This window comes from Juglans microcarpa x Juglans regia, chromosome 6D, assembly GCF_004785595.1.
Source record: "Juglans microcarpa x Juglans regia isolate MS1-56 chromosome 6D, Jm3101_v1.0, whole genome shotgun sequence".
NCBI classification, from domain to species: Eukaryota; Viridiplantae; Streptophyta; class Magnoliopsida; order Fagales; family Juglandaceae; genus Juglans; species Juglans microcarpa x Juglans regia.
In genome coordinates, this window is record NC_054604.1 from 33,887,064 (window position 1) to 33,906,744 (window position 19,681).

General features: G+C 33.4%; 2 protein-coding genes across 8 annotated transcripts; both read left to right on the forward strand.

The window, feature by feature from the left end:
* Positions 1-1,787: 1,787 nt before the first annotated feature.
* Positions 1,788-7,333, forward strand: LOC121234592 (protein transport protein Sec61 subunit alpha-like). 3 transcript variants are annotated; one of them, XM_041130588.1, is made up of 8 exons: positions 1,837-1,946; positions 2,901-2,971; positions 3,517-3,890; positions 4,239-4,466; positions 4,851-5,205; positions 5,288-5,415; positions 6,146-6,281; positions 6,755-7,333. In XM_041130588.1, exons 3-8 carry the CDS (start codon positions 3,547-3,549, stop codon positions 6,992-6,994), a joined length of 1,431 nt encoding a protein of 476 aa, XP_040986522.1. In that variant the 5' UTR covers positions 1,837-1,946; positions 2,901-2,971; positions 3,517-3,546; the 3' UTR covers positions 6,995-7,333. The 3 variants fall into 3 exon arrangements, with proteins under 3 accessions (XP_040986521.1, XP_040986523.1, XP_040986522.1); XM_041130587.1 differs by lacking the exon at positions 2,901-2,971 and having other exon boundaries at positions 1,788-1,946; XM_041130589.1 differs by lacking the exon at positions 2,901-2,971 and having other exon boundaries at positions 1,816-1,947; positions 3,513-3,890.
* Positions 7,334-12,766: 5,433 nt separating this feature from the next.
* Positions 12,767-18,429, forward strand: LOC121234289 (protein GRAVITROPIC IN THE LIGHT 1). Of its 5 annotated transcripts, none has more exons than XM_041130174.1 (3): positions 12,833-12,977; positions 13,662-13,798; positions 16,682-18,429. In XM_041130174.1, exon 3 carries the CDS (start codon positions 16,682-16,684, stop codon positions 18,083-18,085), a length of 1,404 nt encoding a protein of 467 aa, XP_040986108.1. In that variant the 5' UTR covers positions 12,833-12,977; positions 13,662-13,798; the 3' UTR covers positions 18,086-18,429. The 5 variants fall into 5 exon arrangements, with proteins under 5 accessions (XP_040986106.1, XP_040986108.1, XP_040986110.1 ...); XM_041130176.1 differs by having other exon boundaries at positions 12,835-12,977; positions 13,668-13,798; XM_041130175.1 differs by having other exon boundaries at positions 12,843-13,060.
* The last annotated feature ends 1,252 nt before the right edge of the window (positions 18,430-19,681 follow it).

The window sequence follows — 19,681 nt, forward strand, 5'->3', positions numbered from 1 at the left end:
GTTGTGTAAATTAAGACATTAACAATGACTATTAGATTTCTCATACTTTTATAAAATAAGTGCGCAAGACTTGTACTCTTTAAGATTAAGACCCCGTTTGATTCAGAAAATGTTTCATCTCATCTTATCTCATCTCATTATTATAATTTTTTCAAATTTTCACACAAAATATAATAAACAATTCAATTTTTTCAAATCTCAATTCAATTTTTTTAATCTCAAAACAATAATAATATTAAAAAATAATATTCTAACAATATTTTTTCAATTTTAATCTTTTCTAAAACCATCTCATTTCAACTTTGAATTCAAACAAATCCTAAATAAATTATTTCTCATTTCACAAATCAAATATTCAAATAAAAACTCATTTAAAATAAAACAAATAAAATAGAATAATAGGTAATAGAAATATATTATTATATAGAATTAAAATAAGATTTCTCTTACGAAAGTAACGTATTTAATTTTACTCTGTAAAGTTTTTTTTTTCTTTTCTTTTGTTTATAAAACAGGCATTTGCATATTATAACACAACAATATATAAAATAGTAATGATTTACACACAATATATTGCACAATATATTATACAACAATATTATAAAATAATGATATTTTTATAAAATAATATTATTTTTATGAGATACTTTATAAAAATATCCTTCATTTAAAATATTATTGTGTAAAGTACTGTAAAAATATTATATATAAATCATTTTCCTATATTAAACGCAACTTGAACCGATTTTTTTTTTTTAAGTTGACTTTGGAGATTTGGAACCATTCAAGCAACCACCACCTTAAAAAATTAAAATGCTAAGAAGTAAAGTATCCGAAAAAAGGGGAAATTTTTCTGAATATGGAAATCTATTTTTCTATTATTATTATTGAATTTAGTTTATTAAGGTCTAGTATTTGTGAATTTTAAATCAAAACCTTACCTGATTATATGTGCAAAATTATTAAATTTAAAGAAAATACTAGTATGTATTTTACAGAATTTAATGATAAATTCGAATAAATATAAAGGAGTATATAAATATTAAAATACATTGAAATAATATTTCTAATTTTTTTTAATCATTATGTTTGCAAATATGAGGCCATGTTTGGTTTCTTATTTTTGAGAAAATTAGATAATTTTTGAAAAAATTAAATGTATTATATATTGAGTTTTGTAATAGAGAAAATAAATTTTGACTTTTTTTTTTAAGTGCGTTTTAAATCAGGGTTAATGAAAATATATGGGAGAGTTGACAAAAAAATGAAAATAAGTTTTCAAGAGTAAATTTTATAAAATTGTTTTGATTTTTACTTTTGGATTGAATGGAAATTAAGATAATATATTGAAAAAATCTTTTTATAAGCGAGTTCAGTATTAAATTGTATATCGATATTGATATATAAGATATATAATTAACGAAACGGTATGAATTGAAGATAAAAATGATTTTTATAAAATAAAAAATATTTTTCTTTTTTTAAAATTTGTTTTCTTTTAACTTTTTTAATAAAAAATATATAAATATGGATACACAATTTAACGTGCGAACTCGCCACAAGCTCGTACATTTTAAGATTTGAAAACGTTTGATTTGATTTTGGAATTTTTTTAAAATAGTTATGAGATTTAAAAAAAAAAAACAAAAAAAGGACTCTCCGTCTCCAAATCTCCTCGGCGTCCTCGCCAGTCATCGGTCGGTCAGAAGAAAACAAATTATAGAATCCGTCAAACGTGCCGTCTGATCCACGTCACTTTAATCTCACACGTGTCAAATCCTAATTCGTTTGACCCCGTCCCTCTCACATACCTTTAAGCCCAGCCCCGAAACCCTCATTCTCCCCCGAGGCTCCTTCAGATCCACCTGCTCTCCAACCAAATTCTCAGAGAGATTTAGGCGACAGCAGGATTTCGATCTTTCAAAATCGATTCGTGCAGATCTTCGGTTAGTTTCTCGACCTGAAATTATCTCGCTTCATCTCTCTCTCTCTCTCGCAAGATGTATAGATCTCTTACATTTTCGGATATATTTATGTATGTAATCATATATGTTGGTATTCATGTGTATGTATATGTATGTATGGGCATATATATGCTTGGGTATGGATATTGGTACATGCAAACAAACACGCATACACGTGCGGGAAGGATTGGGATTTCATGGATGCGGTTGTGTTTTTGTGGGTGTGGTTTTGTGAATTATCTCACGTCTTCAGCTAATTACGTGCTCGCGTGCATGTGTTGGTGCTTTTTGAGTATATTAATCCCTATTTTCGTGAGTTGCTCCTTATATCTTCTCGTGGTTGTTCATTCGGTTGCCTTTAAAACGACTATTTTTTTTAATATATTCGAATTTCTTATTGAATATATGAAGGGCTGGTTTCAATTTTTTTTTTTAATTTTTTTTTAGCATCCGTTTTATCTTTAATGTGCTTTTAATTATCCAAATAAGATATGGGTAGATCACCATGTAGTTATCTGATAAACTGACCGATCTGTATGGCCATGTTTACTTGTTTAGTATTGGAAATGAAATTTGTATCTCATTTTTAAGAACCCAATTTATAAATGGAGGCAAAAAGATTATCTTCTTCTTCTTCTTCTTTTCTGCTCTCTTCATTCTTATTTTGCATTCAGTTGAAAAAGGGCTAAAACAGCTTATCAAAAAAGAGAAAAAGGGTTAAAAGGTGTTGAAAATGACTGTTTCCTGTTTGCTGAGAGTGAGGGCAGTTTTTTTTTTTTTTTAAATAAAAAAACAGACATGAAAGAAATTTGTATGGTTTCACTGCGTTACCAAACACATGTACGGCAGCTCTCTATATGGAGTTTTCAGAAACGGAGACCCGTTCTCCCTATGTATACCCTTAGCTAGAAGTTAGAAATTGTATCTTTTATGCAGGATAGGGTGTTTAGCTCTCTGGCTGCCATCTGAAAAATCAGGTTGCATTCTATATTGAAGACAACCGCCTGGTGTTCTTCAAAATATTAGAACAATAGATTGGAATCTGATAGTTCACTGTTTTTAAAACCCTGTTTGATTTGGAAATGTAGATTAATTCATTTCAAGAATTGATTTGGGAAACAGAACTGATAACTCATTATTTTCTGGTTTAAAAATGAAAATCTCACTTTCTTAGAAAGTGTGTAACAAAGATCATAGATTTTATGAAAAATGGGTTCATATTCATGGCATTTTTCTGAGAACTTTTTTTTCCATATTTCAAAAGGAAAATTGATGTTTGTTTCTTTTCTTTTAATTTTTGTTCGTTTTCAGCTAGGAAGCACTCATTATTTTAGCCTTTCTTTTTCTTGCTAGGCAGTTGTCATTTCAACCACAGGGTGTGCTCTATACCAACATTAATTATTTGTTTGTACTCCCTCGTTTGTTTTTCTACATATTACTGGTCTTGATGGCAGTTTTCATTTGAATTGGGGAATATGTTCCATATAGATGGCATTCATTGCCTATGTTATATTCAACGTTGTACTCATTTATTCCTTTAATGGCTGTGCAGATTGGGTTGAACTAATTTGTACAAAGTAAGATGGGAGGAGGATTTAGGGTGCTTCATTTGGTCAGACCATTTCTGTCATTTCTGCCTGAAGTCCAGAGCGCTGATAGAAAAATTCCTTTCAGAGAGAAGGTCATCTATACTGTGATCGCTCTTTTCATTTTCTTGGTTTGCAGTCAGCTCCCTCTCTATGGCATACACTCCACAACAGGTGCAGACCCATTCTATTGGATGCGTGTTATTCTTGCTTCGAACCGTGGGACTGTCATGGAACTTGGAATCACCCCAATTGTGACTTCTGGACTGGTGATGCAACTCCTTGCGGGGTCAAAGATCATTGAAGTGGACAACAATGTACGTGAAGATCGTGCCCTCTTGTAAGTCTCTTTTGAGAAGAATTTGTATATAAGCTTTTTGGGCCTAGTATTTAATTACTTACTTGAATTTATGTCCCAGTTCTGTTAGCAGACAACCAAATTTTTGTAAATCATTGGGTTGGGTTTGCATTGATTAGTCATTTTCATGTATGTTCTCCATGCATCATTTTTAACAAATTTGCTCCCTAGTTTGTTGTGTGTTGATTATTAAAGCTTTTTCTTTGGGATGCTCCTTCCAAAGCACTAAACTGCTTTTTTTTTTCTTTTTTTTTTTTCCATTAACTGTGACTGGATTGTGCAACTTGTGCTCATTGTTTGACATGATGGTTTTTCCTTTTCCCTTCGCAGAAATGGTGCACAGAAGTTACTTGGCATCCTTATCGCTGTGGGTGAGGCGGTTGCATATGTTCTCTCTGGGATGTATGGTAGTGTTGGCCAACTTGGAGTAGGAAATGCCATTCTTATTATCATCCAGCTCTGCTTTGCTGGTATCATTGTTATATGTTTAGATGAGCTTCTTCAGAAAGGATATGGTCTAGGCTCGGGAATTTCACTTTTCATAGCTACCAATATCTGGTAAGTGTTTTAATTTTCTTTTACTGATTAAAAAAAACAAAAAATCTTACTGACATACAGGTGGAGCTCATAGTTTTCTTCCTTCAATACTCTCTTCCTTTGGACAGCTTTTATAGACTTTAATGGGCTTAACTTCATGTTTTTCTTGTATAATTTTCTTCTTCTAGTTAGGCATCCCTCTTGTATACATCCTGCATACTCGGGTTGCGCCTTTTACGCTATTTAGTGAAATTCGTATATTTTGATAAGTAAAAAAGATCCTCTATATACTCATAAAAGAATTTATTCGAGGGACTGGTATCTTTTTTGGAATGCATTTCGCTCTCTTTTTTTTAATGTATTTCCTGATGAATATTTGAATATATATATATTATTCTTTGTCAGTGAAAGCATTATCTGGAAAGCATTTAGCCCCACCACTATTAACAGTGGGCGAGGCGCTGAATTTGAGGGTGCTGTTATTGCTCTATTCCATCTGCTGATAACTCGAACAGACAAGGTTCGTGCTCTTCGTGAGGCTTTTTACCGGCAGAATCTTCCAAATGTGACAAACCTCCTTGCTACAGTCCTGGTCTTCCTAATTGTAATCTACTTCCAAGGTTTCCGTGTTGTTTTGCCTGTAAGGTCAAAGAATGCCAGAGGACAGCAGGGTTCTTATCCAATCAAGCTGTTCTATACCTCCAATATGCCCATTATTCTACATTCTGCACTTGTGACCAATCTTTACTTTATCTCCCAGGTACTGATATTTTATGGTTGTATTCACAACTTGGATGTGACCTTCTGCATTACCGTTTGACCAATATATTGTATTTGTGCAGCTGCTATACAAGAGGTACAGTGGAAATTTTCTGGTAAATCTTTTGGGTAAATGGAAGGAATCTGAATATTCAAATGGTCATTCTATACCTGTTGGTGGTCTTGCATATTATATCACTGCACCGTCAAGGTAATCTAGCATTTTCCCTTGTTGAGATTGCATTATTTCTAATACACCATGCATTGTTATTGTACTTGGATATGGGTTATCATCATGACCAATAAATATGATAAGATGCAGACAGCTAATGAGCTCTAGCTCAAAGGATACTTCCCTTTTATGATACATTCACAAAGATTTATCAATTATTGGATATCTAAGATAGAATAGGGTGAGGATACAATAATTAATTGATTCATTTTATGTGTGTACGCATGTGTGACACAGTAAGTTTGCACAACCTACATCCTTATCCTCCATCTCTTTCTCATAGGCAAATGTGGTACCATTTTAGCGAGATTTATTTGACTACTAATAGATGTTGAATAGTATATAAATATCTTTTTTAAATACGAATGAAGCTAAGATTTTCTATACAAGTATAAATTTGTATAAATGAAATTCTAACATTAAAACTGAAAATAAAAAAAGAAGTGATCTCATAATCCCTGTTTGCCATTTATAAATTGGGAATTCTGAAGTTTTTAACTTTAAAAAAAATTATATTTTGTATTCTATGTAGAACCCCTTTTTTCTTAAGTCTATCGCAAACATGGGCATGCTGCAATATACATATCGATAAGGTTTAATACATGGGCATGCTGCTAATGAAGAATCTGTGCTACCTGCAAGTTGCGTGAATTTACTCCTTGCCTTATTGATACTGGAAATCTGTTTTAATACTATCCTACATTTTCAGCTTAGCTGATATGGCAGCCAATCCTTTCCATGCGCTGTTCTATCTAGTCTTTATGTTGTCAGCCTGTGCACTGTTCTCAAAAACTTGGATTGAAGTTTCAGGATCATCTGCTAGAGATGTTGCCAAGCAACTTAAGGTAAGAATTCTCTGCGATCCAAGTTCAGCTTCTGTTATACAAATATATATATATGAGACAAGTTTCTCATGTGCGTGCATGTTGGAGATGGAATTCTTGGCGTTTTGAGCTTGAAATTGGTCATATCTTATGGCATACAAACTGCTATTACTTTGAATTGGTCTAGTAATGCTGTCAAAATTATTTTGGTTCGACTGTCTGCATGCATTTTTATATATATTTTTTTTTGAGGGGGGGGGGGGGGGGTTTCGAACCTAAGACCTCCATTTTGGATGCTGAGGGTTTATGTCAATCAGGTCATAGGCCTTTGGCTATTTTAATATGTTGTATTTGGGGTCAATTTAGTTTCCAACTTGGACTCAAGCTCTTTATATTAAAAACTACCCTTGTATAATATTTTTTTAAATCATAGAAGTCCATTCCAAAATACCAGCAGCATGTCATTTCATGTATACCTTCTGCTGAGTTTGCAGGAACAACAAATGGTGATGCCCGGGCATCGTGAGTCAAACTTACAGAAGGAGCTGAACCGCTACATACCCACCGCAGCAGCATTTGGAGGCATGTGTATTGGTGCATTGACTGTGCTGGCAGATTTCATGGGAGCAATCGGTTCAGGGACTGGAATTCTGCTTGCGGTGACAATCATTTATCAGTACTTTGAAACATTTGAGAAGGAAAGAGCAAGTGAGCTCGGCTTCTTCGGTTTCTAAGCTTACATCTCATTGCTAGAAGTTATGCCTGGTACCTTGGCGGTGCTACTGACTACTGAGCTCCCCAGCAGTTTTGGTGGACTGAGAGATGTAAGTAGGTCCTTTTTAACACGAAAGAGTTGGGTTCAAGATGTTAGGGCCTAGGGGTAGTTTGTTAGTACTGAGATAAGCATCACTTCTTATATCTGTTATTTGTTTTTGCCCCTTAAGACATATACCTTACTACCATATTAATTTCTCCTCTACCATTGGACCTGTTACGAGTGCCATGGTTCTTTAAGATTACTGGTTTTAGGCTTCTGAGAGGCTATTAGAAATGAAATTGACCAATGCTCTTTAGATGCTTTTTTATGTGATGAAAATTGCCTAATTTAGATTCCTTGCATTTCTTGTGTGTTTTTCATTCACTTCTGTCGAATAGGGTAGTATTCTAGCGACACCAAAATGAGGCAGATGGTGTCGTTTAAGCGAGCAGCTCGGCTAGGTACAGGCACAAATTTGTGCTTGTATGCGCACTCCCTCTGACAGGCAACACTTATTTTATTTAAAAACAAAAAAACAAAAACAAAACAGGCTTTTCCGGCTTGAACTTGTTTCTCTCTTGCTTTCATATCATTTACAGTTTCGTCCATCATCTCTTCGTTTCATTTCTTTTACAATTCTGTCCATCATCTATTCGATTGGTTTCGTTTCTTTTACACTTTCGTCTATCTTGGTTTCGAAAAAGCTTTGGTTTTGTTTCTCTCCCACTCATATCGTAACAAAGTCTCAGATCTGTGTCGCTTACCGTCGTTGCATCATGAATTTATGTGCTAGAACTAACCCTTTTGAAGGGCTTCAAGATATGTTTTGCAATGAACCACCTCATGACTAAGCAATAGAATAAAATTGATTGGTTGATTTGGGTTCTACCATAAAAAGGAAAGAGAAAAGGCAAAGTTGAGTACATAAAATTCCAACTCCTAACCCATAATGAATTACAAACATAACATATTTCTCTACTTTTAGACGACCAAGGAAAAAAGTCCAGAAAAAGCAAAACGAGGAAAAACCCATAAAGTGCGAGACATAACTTCCTTAAATAACAATTAAAAACCCATATAAAAGAACAAAACCTCTTCAAGCCGGCCAGTTTCAAGTTTCTTTAAACCCGATTTCAATATTTTCATGACACTACCATGCATAAACCTTAAACAGACGAAACTCGAAAGGGGAAAAGAAAATCAGAAACTGAACTTTGAGTTACTTAGGACGGCGTCGAACTTTGAGCAAAATCCTCCAGTATAACACAGTGGGTCTATCGCGTTAGGGTGAGGGTTGGGAACATGAGTAGCACAGAGGAGGGCAGGGGAGAGAGAGAGAGAGAGAGAGAGCATGGAGAGAGAAACCAATTTCATTGAAAATGTGAAACGCACCGTTTCAAAAGTAGCTTCACACAATTTCAAACCCAACTAAACATACCGTTTATTTACTCCAAAACAGCACATTTGACTCCACGTTGGATGCCATTCGTTGGCCTTCCCAGCGTATGCCTGGGTTTAGAGTTTTTCTTAAGCGAGATTATGGAATATTTAGAAGTACTGAAAACCGAAACATTCCCTCTGTCTTCCCGCTGCGTATTCTTGCTTAAAATATCTTGTGTTTTTTTTTTTTTTATAACATAAAAAATTTGTAGCTTTTTAGGCTTCGTTTGTATTTTCAACTCATCTCATCATTACAATTTTCTCAAATTCTCACACAAAATATACTAAACAATTCAAATTTTTTAAATTCCAAAACAATAATAATATTAAAAATAATATTCTAACAATATTTTTTTCAACTCATCTAAAATTATCTCAATTCAACTCACCTCAACTTATATCTGAATCCAAACAGGGCCAATCTTTATTTTTGAAAAAGAGCAAGTTTTTTTTTATTAAACATTCTATAAAATAAAATTATCTTTTAATTCTTGCCTCTACCAAGAATTGTATCCTGTCAACCTAGCCACGTTTATTTTTACAGATGAGATAAAATGAGATGAGTTGATATTAAAGTTAAAAGTTGAATAAAATATTATTAGAACATATTCGTTTAATATTATTTTTATTTTGAGATTTGAAAAAATTGAATTATTTATTTTATTTTGTGTGATAATTTGAAAAAATTATAACTATGAGATGAGATGAGTTAAGAAGATTAGTGAAAACAAACGAGGCAAGATACCTGAAAAAATAATTTTGGAGAAAAATGTGTCTATATGTGAAAAAGGAAGAGATTCAAAATTAGTCATTCTGTATTTTTTTTTTGTTTTTTTTTAAATTTTGGATCAAACAAACTCATTTTCCATTCCTTTGTAACAATATCATTCCATTTCTCTCAATACAATAGCACTAATTTTATTTGGTCCCTCTTCCGTCCATATTTGCTCCCCATTATTTGTAGAGTCTTCTGTGCTAATCCATGAGGAGCTTCATTTCCTCCTCGATATATGAATTGTGCTTGTCAATCTGTTCTCAAGGAAATTATATGTTTAATATCTGCCAATATCTGCCCTGTTCATGTTCAATCTTGCTTGCACTCTTTAATTGCTTGGATCACATTCTTACCATCTCTTTCAAACACTACATCTTTCGCCTCTAGATCACATCATCTTTCAATTGCTTTCAACATAGCATAGCTCTCAGCTATGAAAGGTTGACAAATAAAAGAAATACATGTGCATGATGAAAAAAGGATCTGACCCATGTTATTTATGGCAATTACACCAATCCCCAACATCCTTCCATTGTCTTGAAAATGACTTCTAAACGACAGGCAAGGCAAAGTTAATCACAGCTTTTGCACGCAACAAGGATTGTGTTCATCATACACATCACAAGATTTGTATTTATCGTCTCACATATCACACGTCAATTTTTTTTTTAATGGTTTTATTCCTTTTAAAATAATTAAATTATTATGCTTATCATTATTCATACACTATGTATTTGGTAAGAGAAATAAATTAAAAAATTAAAAAATCATGTGTCGTGTATTGTATGAAAATAATGAGTAGAATTTTTCTAGAGATTACATGCTCTCCTCCAAACCAACCGTGCATTCAAAGCAAATGCACAAAAACACAACATTCCTGAGCCATGCATGTTTTTGTTTTTCCTTATCCAATTAGTCCCGAGTCATCTATTATCCGAATTAAGATAATAATTTTTTAATCCAAATATTTTTTAATAATTAGAAAATAAAAGAAATCTGATAAGCGTTATACACTCCCAATTTGGTTCACGTTTATAGATCTTTTTTTTTTCTTTTAATTTTTTATTTCCACGGTTGCTGTGCGTCATTTTCATGGAATTTTTTGGACAAATGAAATTGCTTTAAATAAATACCCATGGTTGCTAAATTAAAAGCTTCCTGTTTTTATTCTGTATACAATAATTGAAAGTAATTAAATATGTCGGGGCCCCTAAGACTGCCACCGTCTTTTAGAGCACAGCCACATGTATCTATGTTCTGTACTTGATTTGGCCAATTCGATTATCAAATCTCATAGCTAGACTACTCTTTATTTGGTAGCTTCACGTCACACACTATAATTTTTTTATTATTTATTATTTTTTTAAATTATTTATTTTTATTTTTATTTTTATTCTTCTTGAAATAATTAAATTATTTTATTTATTATCTATACATCACAAGTTTGGTAAAAAAAAAAATTACAAAAATTATAAAAAAAATAATGTATAGTGTATGAGATTTATTAATAGATTTTCTTTATATTATTATTATTATAATTTATGGGCCAAGTGGATCATATTTCTTAATCAATAATCCCTTCCTTGCATACAAGAGATTGAGAAGAGTTAGAAAATAGAGAAATATTTTAAATACAAAAAAAAAAATTATAAATATAAATTTACAAATGGGTGTGTGATATGATACATTTGATTGCAAATCGATTTTTATTGTAAATTAAATATAATGTATTATGCGAAACTATACCAATTTGTAAGTTTACTTTTATAAAATTTTTTTGTAATTGTAGTACTTTTAAAACAATATAGTTAAACAGTAAAAAAAATATAGTTAAATTTCTTTTGTATGCAATTGACAAAACCGGCGTTTTTTTCTTTTTTTTTTTTTTAATTTTTATAAAATAAGGAGAAGCATGAATAATTAAAACTTAACATATAATTTAACATATGTTTGTAATAAAAGGGTGGTTTAATTAATATTAGAGTAAATTTAACATGTATTTGTTGGTTGATCACTTTTCAAATCATCAAGCTTCTACTTATAAAAATTATCGTGTCTAATCAATCATCACAAGAGTTGTTATCCGATTGGACCTATTTCAACAATTTTCTTTAAAAAAATAAATATATAAGATGTATTTTGGGGGTAATTAAGGGAAAGATTGTTACAAAATTTGGTGAAATTACATACTCGACGATCAATTTCTTTGCTGTCAGACAGCTTAGTTATACTTTTATTCCAAACCCTTAGTTCATAAATTGAGTTAAAAATACGTCTCCATTTAAATTAATTAATTAGTTTAACCAGATTTATAGATTTGCATTAATTATCCTTGTGATGTCAGTGGAAAATGATACTTAACCGTTAACATCGATAATTAGAATGAAATAAATGTATTTTATTAATTTTTTAAGAGAAATTATATTTACAGTAATAGAATATGAAAGTTTCACGAATTTCTATTAAAAAAATACATAAATCCGGGATCCATGTAAAAAAATAATTTTTTAATGATGAACTCTATTTTTCTTAAGTTGAATATGCAAGAGTTTGGACACCTTAGGACTGTATTTAGTGTTACTCAATATTTAAATCAGTAATGCTAGACATAGTCAGAGGGTATGCAAATTTCACGTACTCTATTTGAAAAAAATTGGAAAATGGAGTCCACCATTAAAAAAAAAAAATCTTTTCATGCATATTCTAGATTTATTTATTTTTTTCAAAAGAAATGTGCGGAACTTCTATACTCTAGAACTGTAAATATTATTTATTTTTTAAATAAAAAATAATGCTAGATATAATTTTATGACGTGTAAGTTCTACATATTCTTATTAAAAAAATGAAGTCTATTATTAAAAAATAATTTTTTTATATAAATATCAAATGTATTTATTAAAAAATATATATATAAAAAATTTATTTTACGTTTGAATCTCAAACTTATCTCAATTTATCATTATAATTTTTTTAAATTTAAACATAAAATATAATAAATAATTTAATTTTTTTAAATTTTTAAATAATAATAATATTAAAAAATAATATTTTAATAATATTTAATCATTTTAACGCAACTCAATTCAATCTATCTGTAAACGCGTATAAATTATTTTTTCTAAATAATAGATGTGCGGACCATTGGGGTCATTCCAGAATAAGCCGGTGCTGGGACGCGCAGCTGTACAGCTCGCCACTTTGCCGGCAGGATCCCACTCGTACGATTTTTATGTCTAAGCATTTACACGGGAGGAAGTTTATTTTAATGATAAATTAAGGCCGTTTCGTTTTCCAATACCCACCTGCGACCTACGCAAGGTCTGCGAATACGTCTCAGATTTCCCCTCCCAAATTGCCCCAAAATATCCTTACCGACCCCACAATCTCCAGCCACCCTTCACCCACAACGGATACGTAATAACTACCAAAACCAATGGCATTGAAGTAAAGTAAACACCGTAATATCACTGATAGCGACCACAGCCTATGGCCCTTTTAAATTCCCCCAACACTTGTCCTGTCGGACATCTTTCCAGTCCTTGTCCTTTTTGGTCTTTTCATACCTTCTCTCTCTCTTTCCTCTGCATCTCTGCTTCTTGCTTATTTTGTTTTTCTTTGCCCCTCGAGCTCTGTTCTTCCCCTCTCTCTCTCTCTCTCTCTGACACGCCAAGACCAAAGCCATTCAAGATTTCTGCTCCAAAACCCAACTCTCAAACCGGACGGGGAAAAAAATTCGAAGTAGAGGTAAAAAAAGATCCGAGGGATATGTTTTTGTTCTTCCTCTTCTTCTAGTTCTACTTCAAGTTCCTTCGTATGGTAACGTAAAGGTTTGGTTACGAAGCTTCGTAACCGACTTCATTTATTGCATTGTTTATATATTTTTATTCATTTCTTTTGCAATTAATTTTACTTACGGATTGGATGATCTTCCATTGTTTATTGCCCGTTTCAACAAAAGGAAGATTCGTAGTGGGTTTTAGCAATAATAATGATAATTATTATAATATGTATATATATTTCTTTTCGGTTGAGAATATCTGGAATAAATAAGGGTTTTCCCAGGGTTTTAGGCGCGTTTTTCTTTTGAGGCGAAGGTTAGTGCTTTTCACATCTTTCACGACAAAGTCTGTCAACGCCTCTTTATTTATGGTTTTTCCCTTATTTTGTGGGTACAAAACTATTTTTTCTAGCGTTTTTAATATTTCTTCATGTTTTTATTCTGTGACTCAACACTTTTCCGTTTCGATTCTTACCCAAACGAAGAGTTCTGTTCTTGCCTCTGTATCTGTTTCTTTTTTTTCTTTTTTGTTTCCGTGTTTTGTGGAGTATCTTGCTTCTGTCTGTGGAGGTTCTGTTTATTCTGGGTTATTTTTCTGTGGCCGAAATTTCTTGTTTCTGGTTTTGATGTTTTTTGTCTATGGGGTTTAGTTGCAGGGTCGTAGAGGTTGCCGTCCGAGGATCGTTGTGGAGTTGTTTTCGCTCTGTTTTCTTGAGCTTTAAAGTTTCTATGAAGAGAAGTCGATAAAAATATTTTCTTCGTGCAATTTTTCGTGATACTTTTTAAGGTACGGTAAATTTCCTCGGTATTTTATGTCAACGGTTTTCATTGGTCAATATAATTTTTGGACTATGATGTTTGGACCAGCGGTCTGGTTTGTGTTGAGATTTATCTCCGGTGAGTTGCATGCCATTCTCTAAAGTGGGCTCTTGCCATTCTGGCAGCATGTGAAAGGGATTGACCAATAAGGAATATAGGAAATATATGTTTAATATATGGGGGGGTCTTACTTGCTGGTTAAAGCAATTATGCAAGTATGGGTGCATAACATAAAAAAGAAGAAACATTATTAAACAATTGGGCACTAGCTGCTGATCCTTCTTAGCTGTGTCGAAATACATGGCCATGGCATTAGCCATCATAGGGGATTGATTATATCCACTAAAACGATGCTAGAAAATTGTTGGCCTAGACCCTAATGATTGGATCAAGTGGCAAGGGCCTTAGGCCTTGTTTGGATCCAGGAATCGTCTCATTTAATCTAATCATTACAATTTTTTCAAATTTCTAAACAAAATATAATAAAAAATTCAACTTTTTTCAAATCTCAAAACAAATAGAATATTAATAATATTCTACTAATATTTTATTTAACTTTTAACTGCTATCTTATCTCAACTCACTATCAAAACCTCCCGTAGTCTTTGGTCTATGTTTTCCAGATCGCGTTCTGCAAACAGTTTTTAGCAGACATGCCATCAGTGAAAGTCGATAATTTACCCGGTCCGTGTGATGTGAATGGCTCTGTAGTTTAACCAGGTAATAAACATGTTGTGTTTGCACGGTCTTCGGGATTCCTCATCATAAAAAAAAAAAAAAAAAAAAAAAAAAAACACTGTTGGCCTAGAATAGGGTTGGGTGCTCTAAACTGGTCATGAAATCATTTCTTGTTCTATAAGGACCGGGATAAGAAGTGGGTAGAGGATAAAGTTGTAGGATCAGGATCAGCTAGGTGCATATATAATTGTACATTTTGGTGATGAAGCTGGAGATGCGTTCTCAGTTTGTTGCAAGGACAACAATGCTCATGAGGGGATTTTGTGTCTGTTGCCCGTTGGATTATGGCTTCTGTGTCAAGTGCAGTGGCTCAAATCTTGAAAAAACTTACTGCTACTCGTATCCAAAGGACGTGAGAACCTTTGGATTTAGAATGGTTCTGTGAAGTTTATGGGAACTGATATTTCAGCATTTTCTTTTAAAAGTGTTTACATACTGCTTTCACATGATGGGATCTATATAGGACCCACCATGTGAGAGGGGTGGGTGTGGATATCCAAAATGGGTGCTGAAATAACCCGTTGTGTGGTACATAAGGTCTAGACGAGTACTCATAAAAAAGGGTCTAGATGAGTGGAAATATTTCTGCCAGAGAGTACTCGTGGGGCCACATTATTTTTACAAAATCATGATTGAGGAGATAAATGCTCCAATCCAGATATTCATTTTTATGGCCCCCTCCCCTGGTCCATGCAAATTACTTGGTACCTGCTCTTTGTCTTAAGCGTGCAAACTCTAGGAATCCTATGGGATTTCATCAGACAAATGTAACTGTTTTTTTAAATAGTTTTTTGTCGAGGAATGACTACATTTTACCATGCTTGATTGATTATGTTGTTAAATGTTTCTTTTGATCCATTTTTCGTAAAATGCATATCATATCTATATGGTTCTATAAAATGGTGAGAAAATAACCCCATAGGGCTTAGGTCTTTGTGCTATGCTCTATCTAGGTCCAAGGTTCAAATCCATGGGTGCAAACAATTTATAGGAGACACATTTCCTTAGCGAACAGCCGATGATTTATCAGATTCGTATGATGGGGACACATTACATGGGTCTGGGGTTTAACCGGGTTAAAGACTTGTTGTGCTTGCACAGTCTCCCGATTTCCTCGTCATACAAAAAATGGTGAGAAAATGGGCTCACATTTTTCATGAAATGTAGAAGAACTTATGTGCGGGTAAATAGTATCAAAGTTATGCCATGACAATCATCAAGCATGAATGAGTTAGTGATGTGAAAGAAATTTCTCAATTAGGTAGATCAACTTAAGATGATAGACTCAACTAGTAATTTTTTCTAAAGAAAAAAAAAAAACAACAATATTTTTGAAATTCATTTTTCTTATTGTTATTTGAAAAAAAAAAAAAAAAAAGGAATCCTCACAAGAGTAAACATGTTTCCCTTACTTTCCTTTTGTTTGTATACGCTGGAACCCATGTCCAGATAATAATTGAAGATTCCATCAGGATTGGTAGGTAGTCATCTAGGTTTAAACTCTCGACTTTGCTGCCCTGACCAAATAAAAAGACCAATTTGACCCTTAAACCTTACCAGGGTATTTGTATATAATAAAATAGTCCATGTCTCTGAACATTTGGACTATTTTTATGCCATGGAGGCTGTTAGGTGGACATTGTTGGTTCTTAATATCAGGCTTGATTTGACCCAAGGATGAGTGACACAGGAGACAGGAGAAATAAAAAATAAATAGTAATCTCCTCCAAATACTTCTATTTTTTTCTATTGTATATTAGCTTCAGTTGCGCAGCATTTAGACCTCTGAACCTTAAGCTTGTCTTTTGAGAGTGTCTTTGAATCTTTCCTCCCTATCTTTTTCATTCTGGTCCTTCTTTTCGCTTTAATTTACTTTTTCCTGCGTCAGAATCCACTTTTTTACTCTTTTGAAAAGACTGCAAATTGGAAAATCTTAAGAAAATTCCATCCTCCATTGATGGCCTAGATCTAAGTCTAAAGCATATTACTTTACTTTTCTCTTTTGATCTGCGCCCATCATTGTCTCAAATTCTTTTTTGCTACTTTAACTTTATATATTTTCATTTTCTCATTCCCTCTCTTCGTCAATTCTATCCTTTGAGACATTCTGCAGATGGATTCTGTTAAATCATCGGACGTGAATCCTGCTAAGGGTAAACTGGCACGCACCTTTGCTAAAGTTCTTCACCTTCGAGTGGCAACTGGAGTTGCCCCGGTTGATGGAAATCAAAAGGTGAAGCCCCAAGAAAAGATCAAGAAAGACTGGAATGTTGGCAAGAGTGCAGCCCGAACGGGTAGTCGGTCCCTGCCTTTTGATAATGAAGAGGAGCTAGAGAATAAGGTGGCCTTGCAAGCTCTTCTTGCCAAACTGTTTGCTACCATTTCATCCATTAAAGCTGCATATGCTCAGCTACAGTATTCTCAGTTTCCTTATGATGCTGATGGGATTCAAGCTGCTGATCAAATGGTAGTCTCAGAGTTGAAGAATTTGTCGGAATTTAAGCAGAGTTACTTGAAGAGACAGTTTGATCCTTCACCAGAGAATGCAATGCTTTCAGCTGAAATTCAGGAGCAAAAGAGTGTTTTGAAAACCTATGAAATAATGGGGAAGAAATTGGATTCTCAGCTGAGGCTCAAAGATTCTGAACTTATATTTCTGAGAGAGAAATTGGAGGAAGCCACTAAACAGAACAGGTTACTTGATAAGAGATTGAACCAAAGTGGGCAGTTATATGTGCTCGACAATCTTCAGCATTCAGGCTTGACTCCTACTCATCTTGTAACAGTTCTCCGGCATGCAGTTAAGTCCATTCGAAGTTTTGTCAGGTTGATGGTGGAGGAGATGAAATCTGCTGGTTGGGATATTGATGCAGCAGCAAATACCATGGAACCGGGTGTGGTTTATCTGAAAGATGATCACAAATGCTTCGTGTTCGAGTCCTTCGTTTGTAAGCAAATGTTCGAGGCTTTCAATTATCCAAACTTCTCTCTTCCAGACAAGTCTTTGCCAGATAAAAGGCACCAACTGTTTTTTAGGCTATTCATGGACATGAAATCTGGGAAACCAAAGGAGTTTCTTGAGCAGAATCCTAAGTCAAAGTTTTCAAAATTTTGCCGTGTTAAGTACTTGCAACTCGTTAATCCCAAGTTGGAATCATCTTTGTTTGGTAATCTGAATCAAAGAAACCTCGTGAAAGCCGGGGAATTTCCAAACACCACATTCTTTGCTTTATTCGCTGAAATGGCAAAGCGAGTTTGGCTGTTACACTGTCTGGCCTTCTCTTTCGAGCCTGAGGCCTCAGTCTTTCAAGTTAACAAGGGATGTCGATTTTCAGAAGTGTACATGGAAAGTGTAGCCGATGAAGCATTCCTTTCATCGGATGACACACCAGAATCCGATCCACGGGTAGCTTTCACAGTTGTTCCGGGGTTCAGGATAGATAAAACTGTTATACAATGCCAGGTCTATCTCTCTCAATTTCAAACCAAGGTACCCAAAGAGCAAGCAAAGGTTTGAGATGTTCGGCCATTAGTGTGAAATGGCATGTCTGGTAGCTGTGGGGTGTAGGTGTTGTGGGGGCGGCGTCCGACTTGATTAACACCTTCAGGCTGGTTGTCTATTTATTTTTCGTTTATTTTGGTGGCCATTTCGAAAAGGAAACCGCGTGAACCGTTGGTGTTTGAGGACGACAGCCTTTTGGAACTCTGTCTGTTAACTTTTGTAATTCAAGGACACCCCCTCCAATTTTGTTAATATTAGGCTAGAAACAGAGATTGTCCAGCTGTTTCTCCATCATTACCAGACATCTCATGATGTAATATTATGTACATAATGATAAATAGGTACACAAGGTTTTCATATATTACCCAGCTTTTCAATTCTCCTGTCTCTTCTTCATTTATCTTTATCGCCATATTCTAAAGTTTTTTCAGGATTCGACGCTTGGCCTTGTATGGCAGCTGGTAAGAGATGCTTTGGATAACAGTTTTTGCAGCCAATAATTAAAAAAAAAAAAGTTATTTACAGTTTTTTAAAATGAAAGAAAGACTTGCATATAAAGTGAATTTTGTTTTTTTTATTATAATTTATAAGATTTGAATATATATACCAAGTGTAATTAAGAAAAATTTATAAAAAATTTACTTCTCCACATGTTTGCTCCACGTGTGCTCTACGTGTTTGTTATTGATATGTTGAAAATTATGAAATTTGAAATTTAAAATTTTGAAATTTAAAATTTAAAATTTAAATTTTAAAAGAAAATTATTAAAATTAATTTTATAAATAAAATTGTAAATATATATAGCATTTTTTAAAAAGATCACATGATAACACCCACGAACTACCCCTTATAGCTTTCATAAATTTGACTTTGAGGTGATAATAGCCTATGCTATGGGGTCATATATGATAGTAGACTAGTGATGATTTTTTTTTGTTTTTTTTTATGATAACTTGAGGATTGGGATATGGACAATCTAACAGAGCTGACGAAAGAATCATATGGAAACATTGGAAAGTATCATTTTCTTTGAAAATTGGAAGTCTGTGTTTACTGTTGTGTGTAGCATTCATGAAAACTTTCTTTCTATCAATTACTATTCATTATCCCACGTTCTATTCTTTATAAAATATACTTACATACCCTATGACTACTTGGTAGAGGTTGAAAACCGTAATATATATGTGAAAATATTGCATTATGGTTGATTGTTTTGATGTTTTCAAAAGAGTTTTCAACTTTTAATTATTGTCTCTAATTCTTCATTTGAGAAAGGCAAGCTGAATATAAATGAATGGGTAGGATACAATATTAGACAAATACATTTTTCACTGTTTTCAAATGGCGCACTTGATTATACCAATACGTGGGGCTCGCACGCAATAATATATATAATGAGTTGAGATGGAGATCAAAGGGAAAGTGTCGGAAATATACATGTACAAAGTATATATATATCGGACCCCCCATGATGTGGTGCTTAATTTCTCTAATAAATTCGGGCAGTGAAGGAGAGACATGCATGTGTGTGATATATATATATATATATATATATATATATATAAATATATAATTATGAAAAACTCTATTATGCCGCTCAAACCATATCG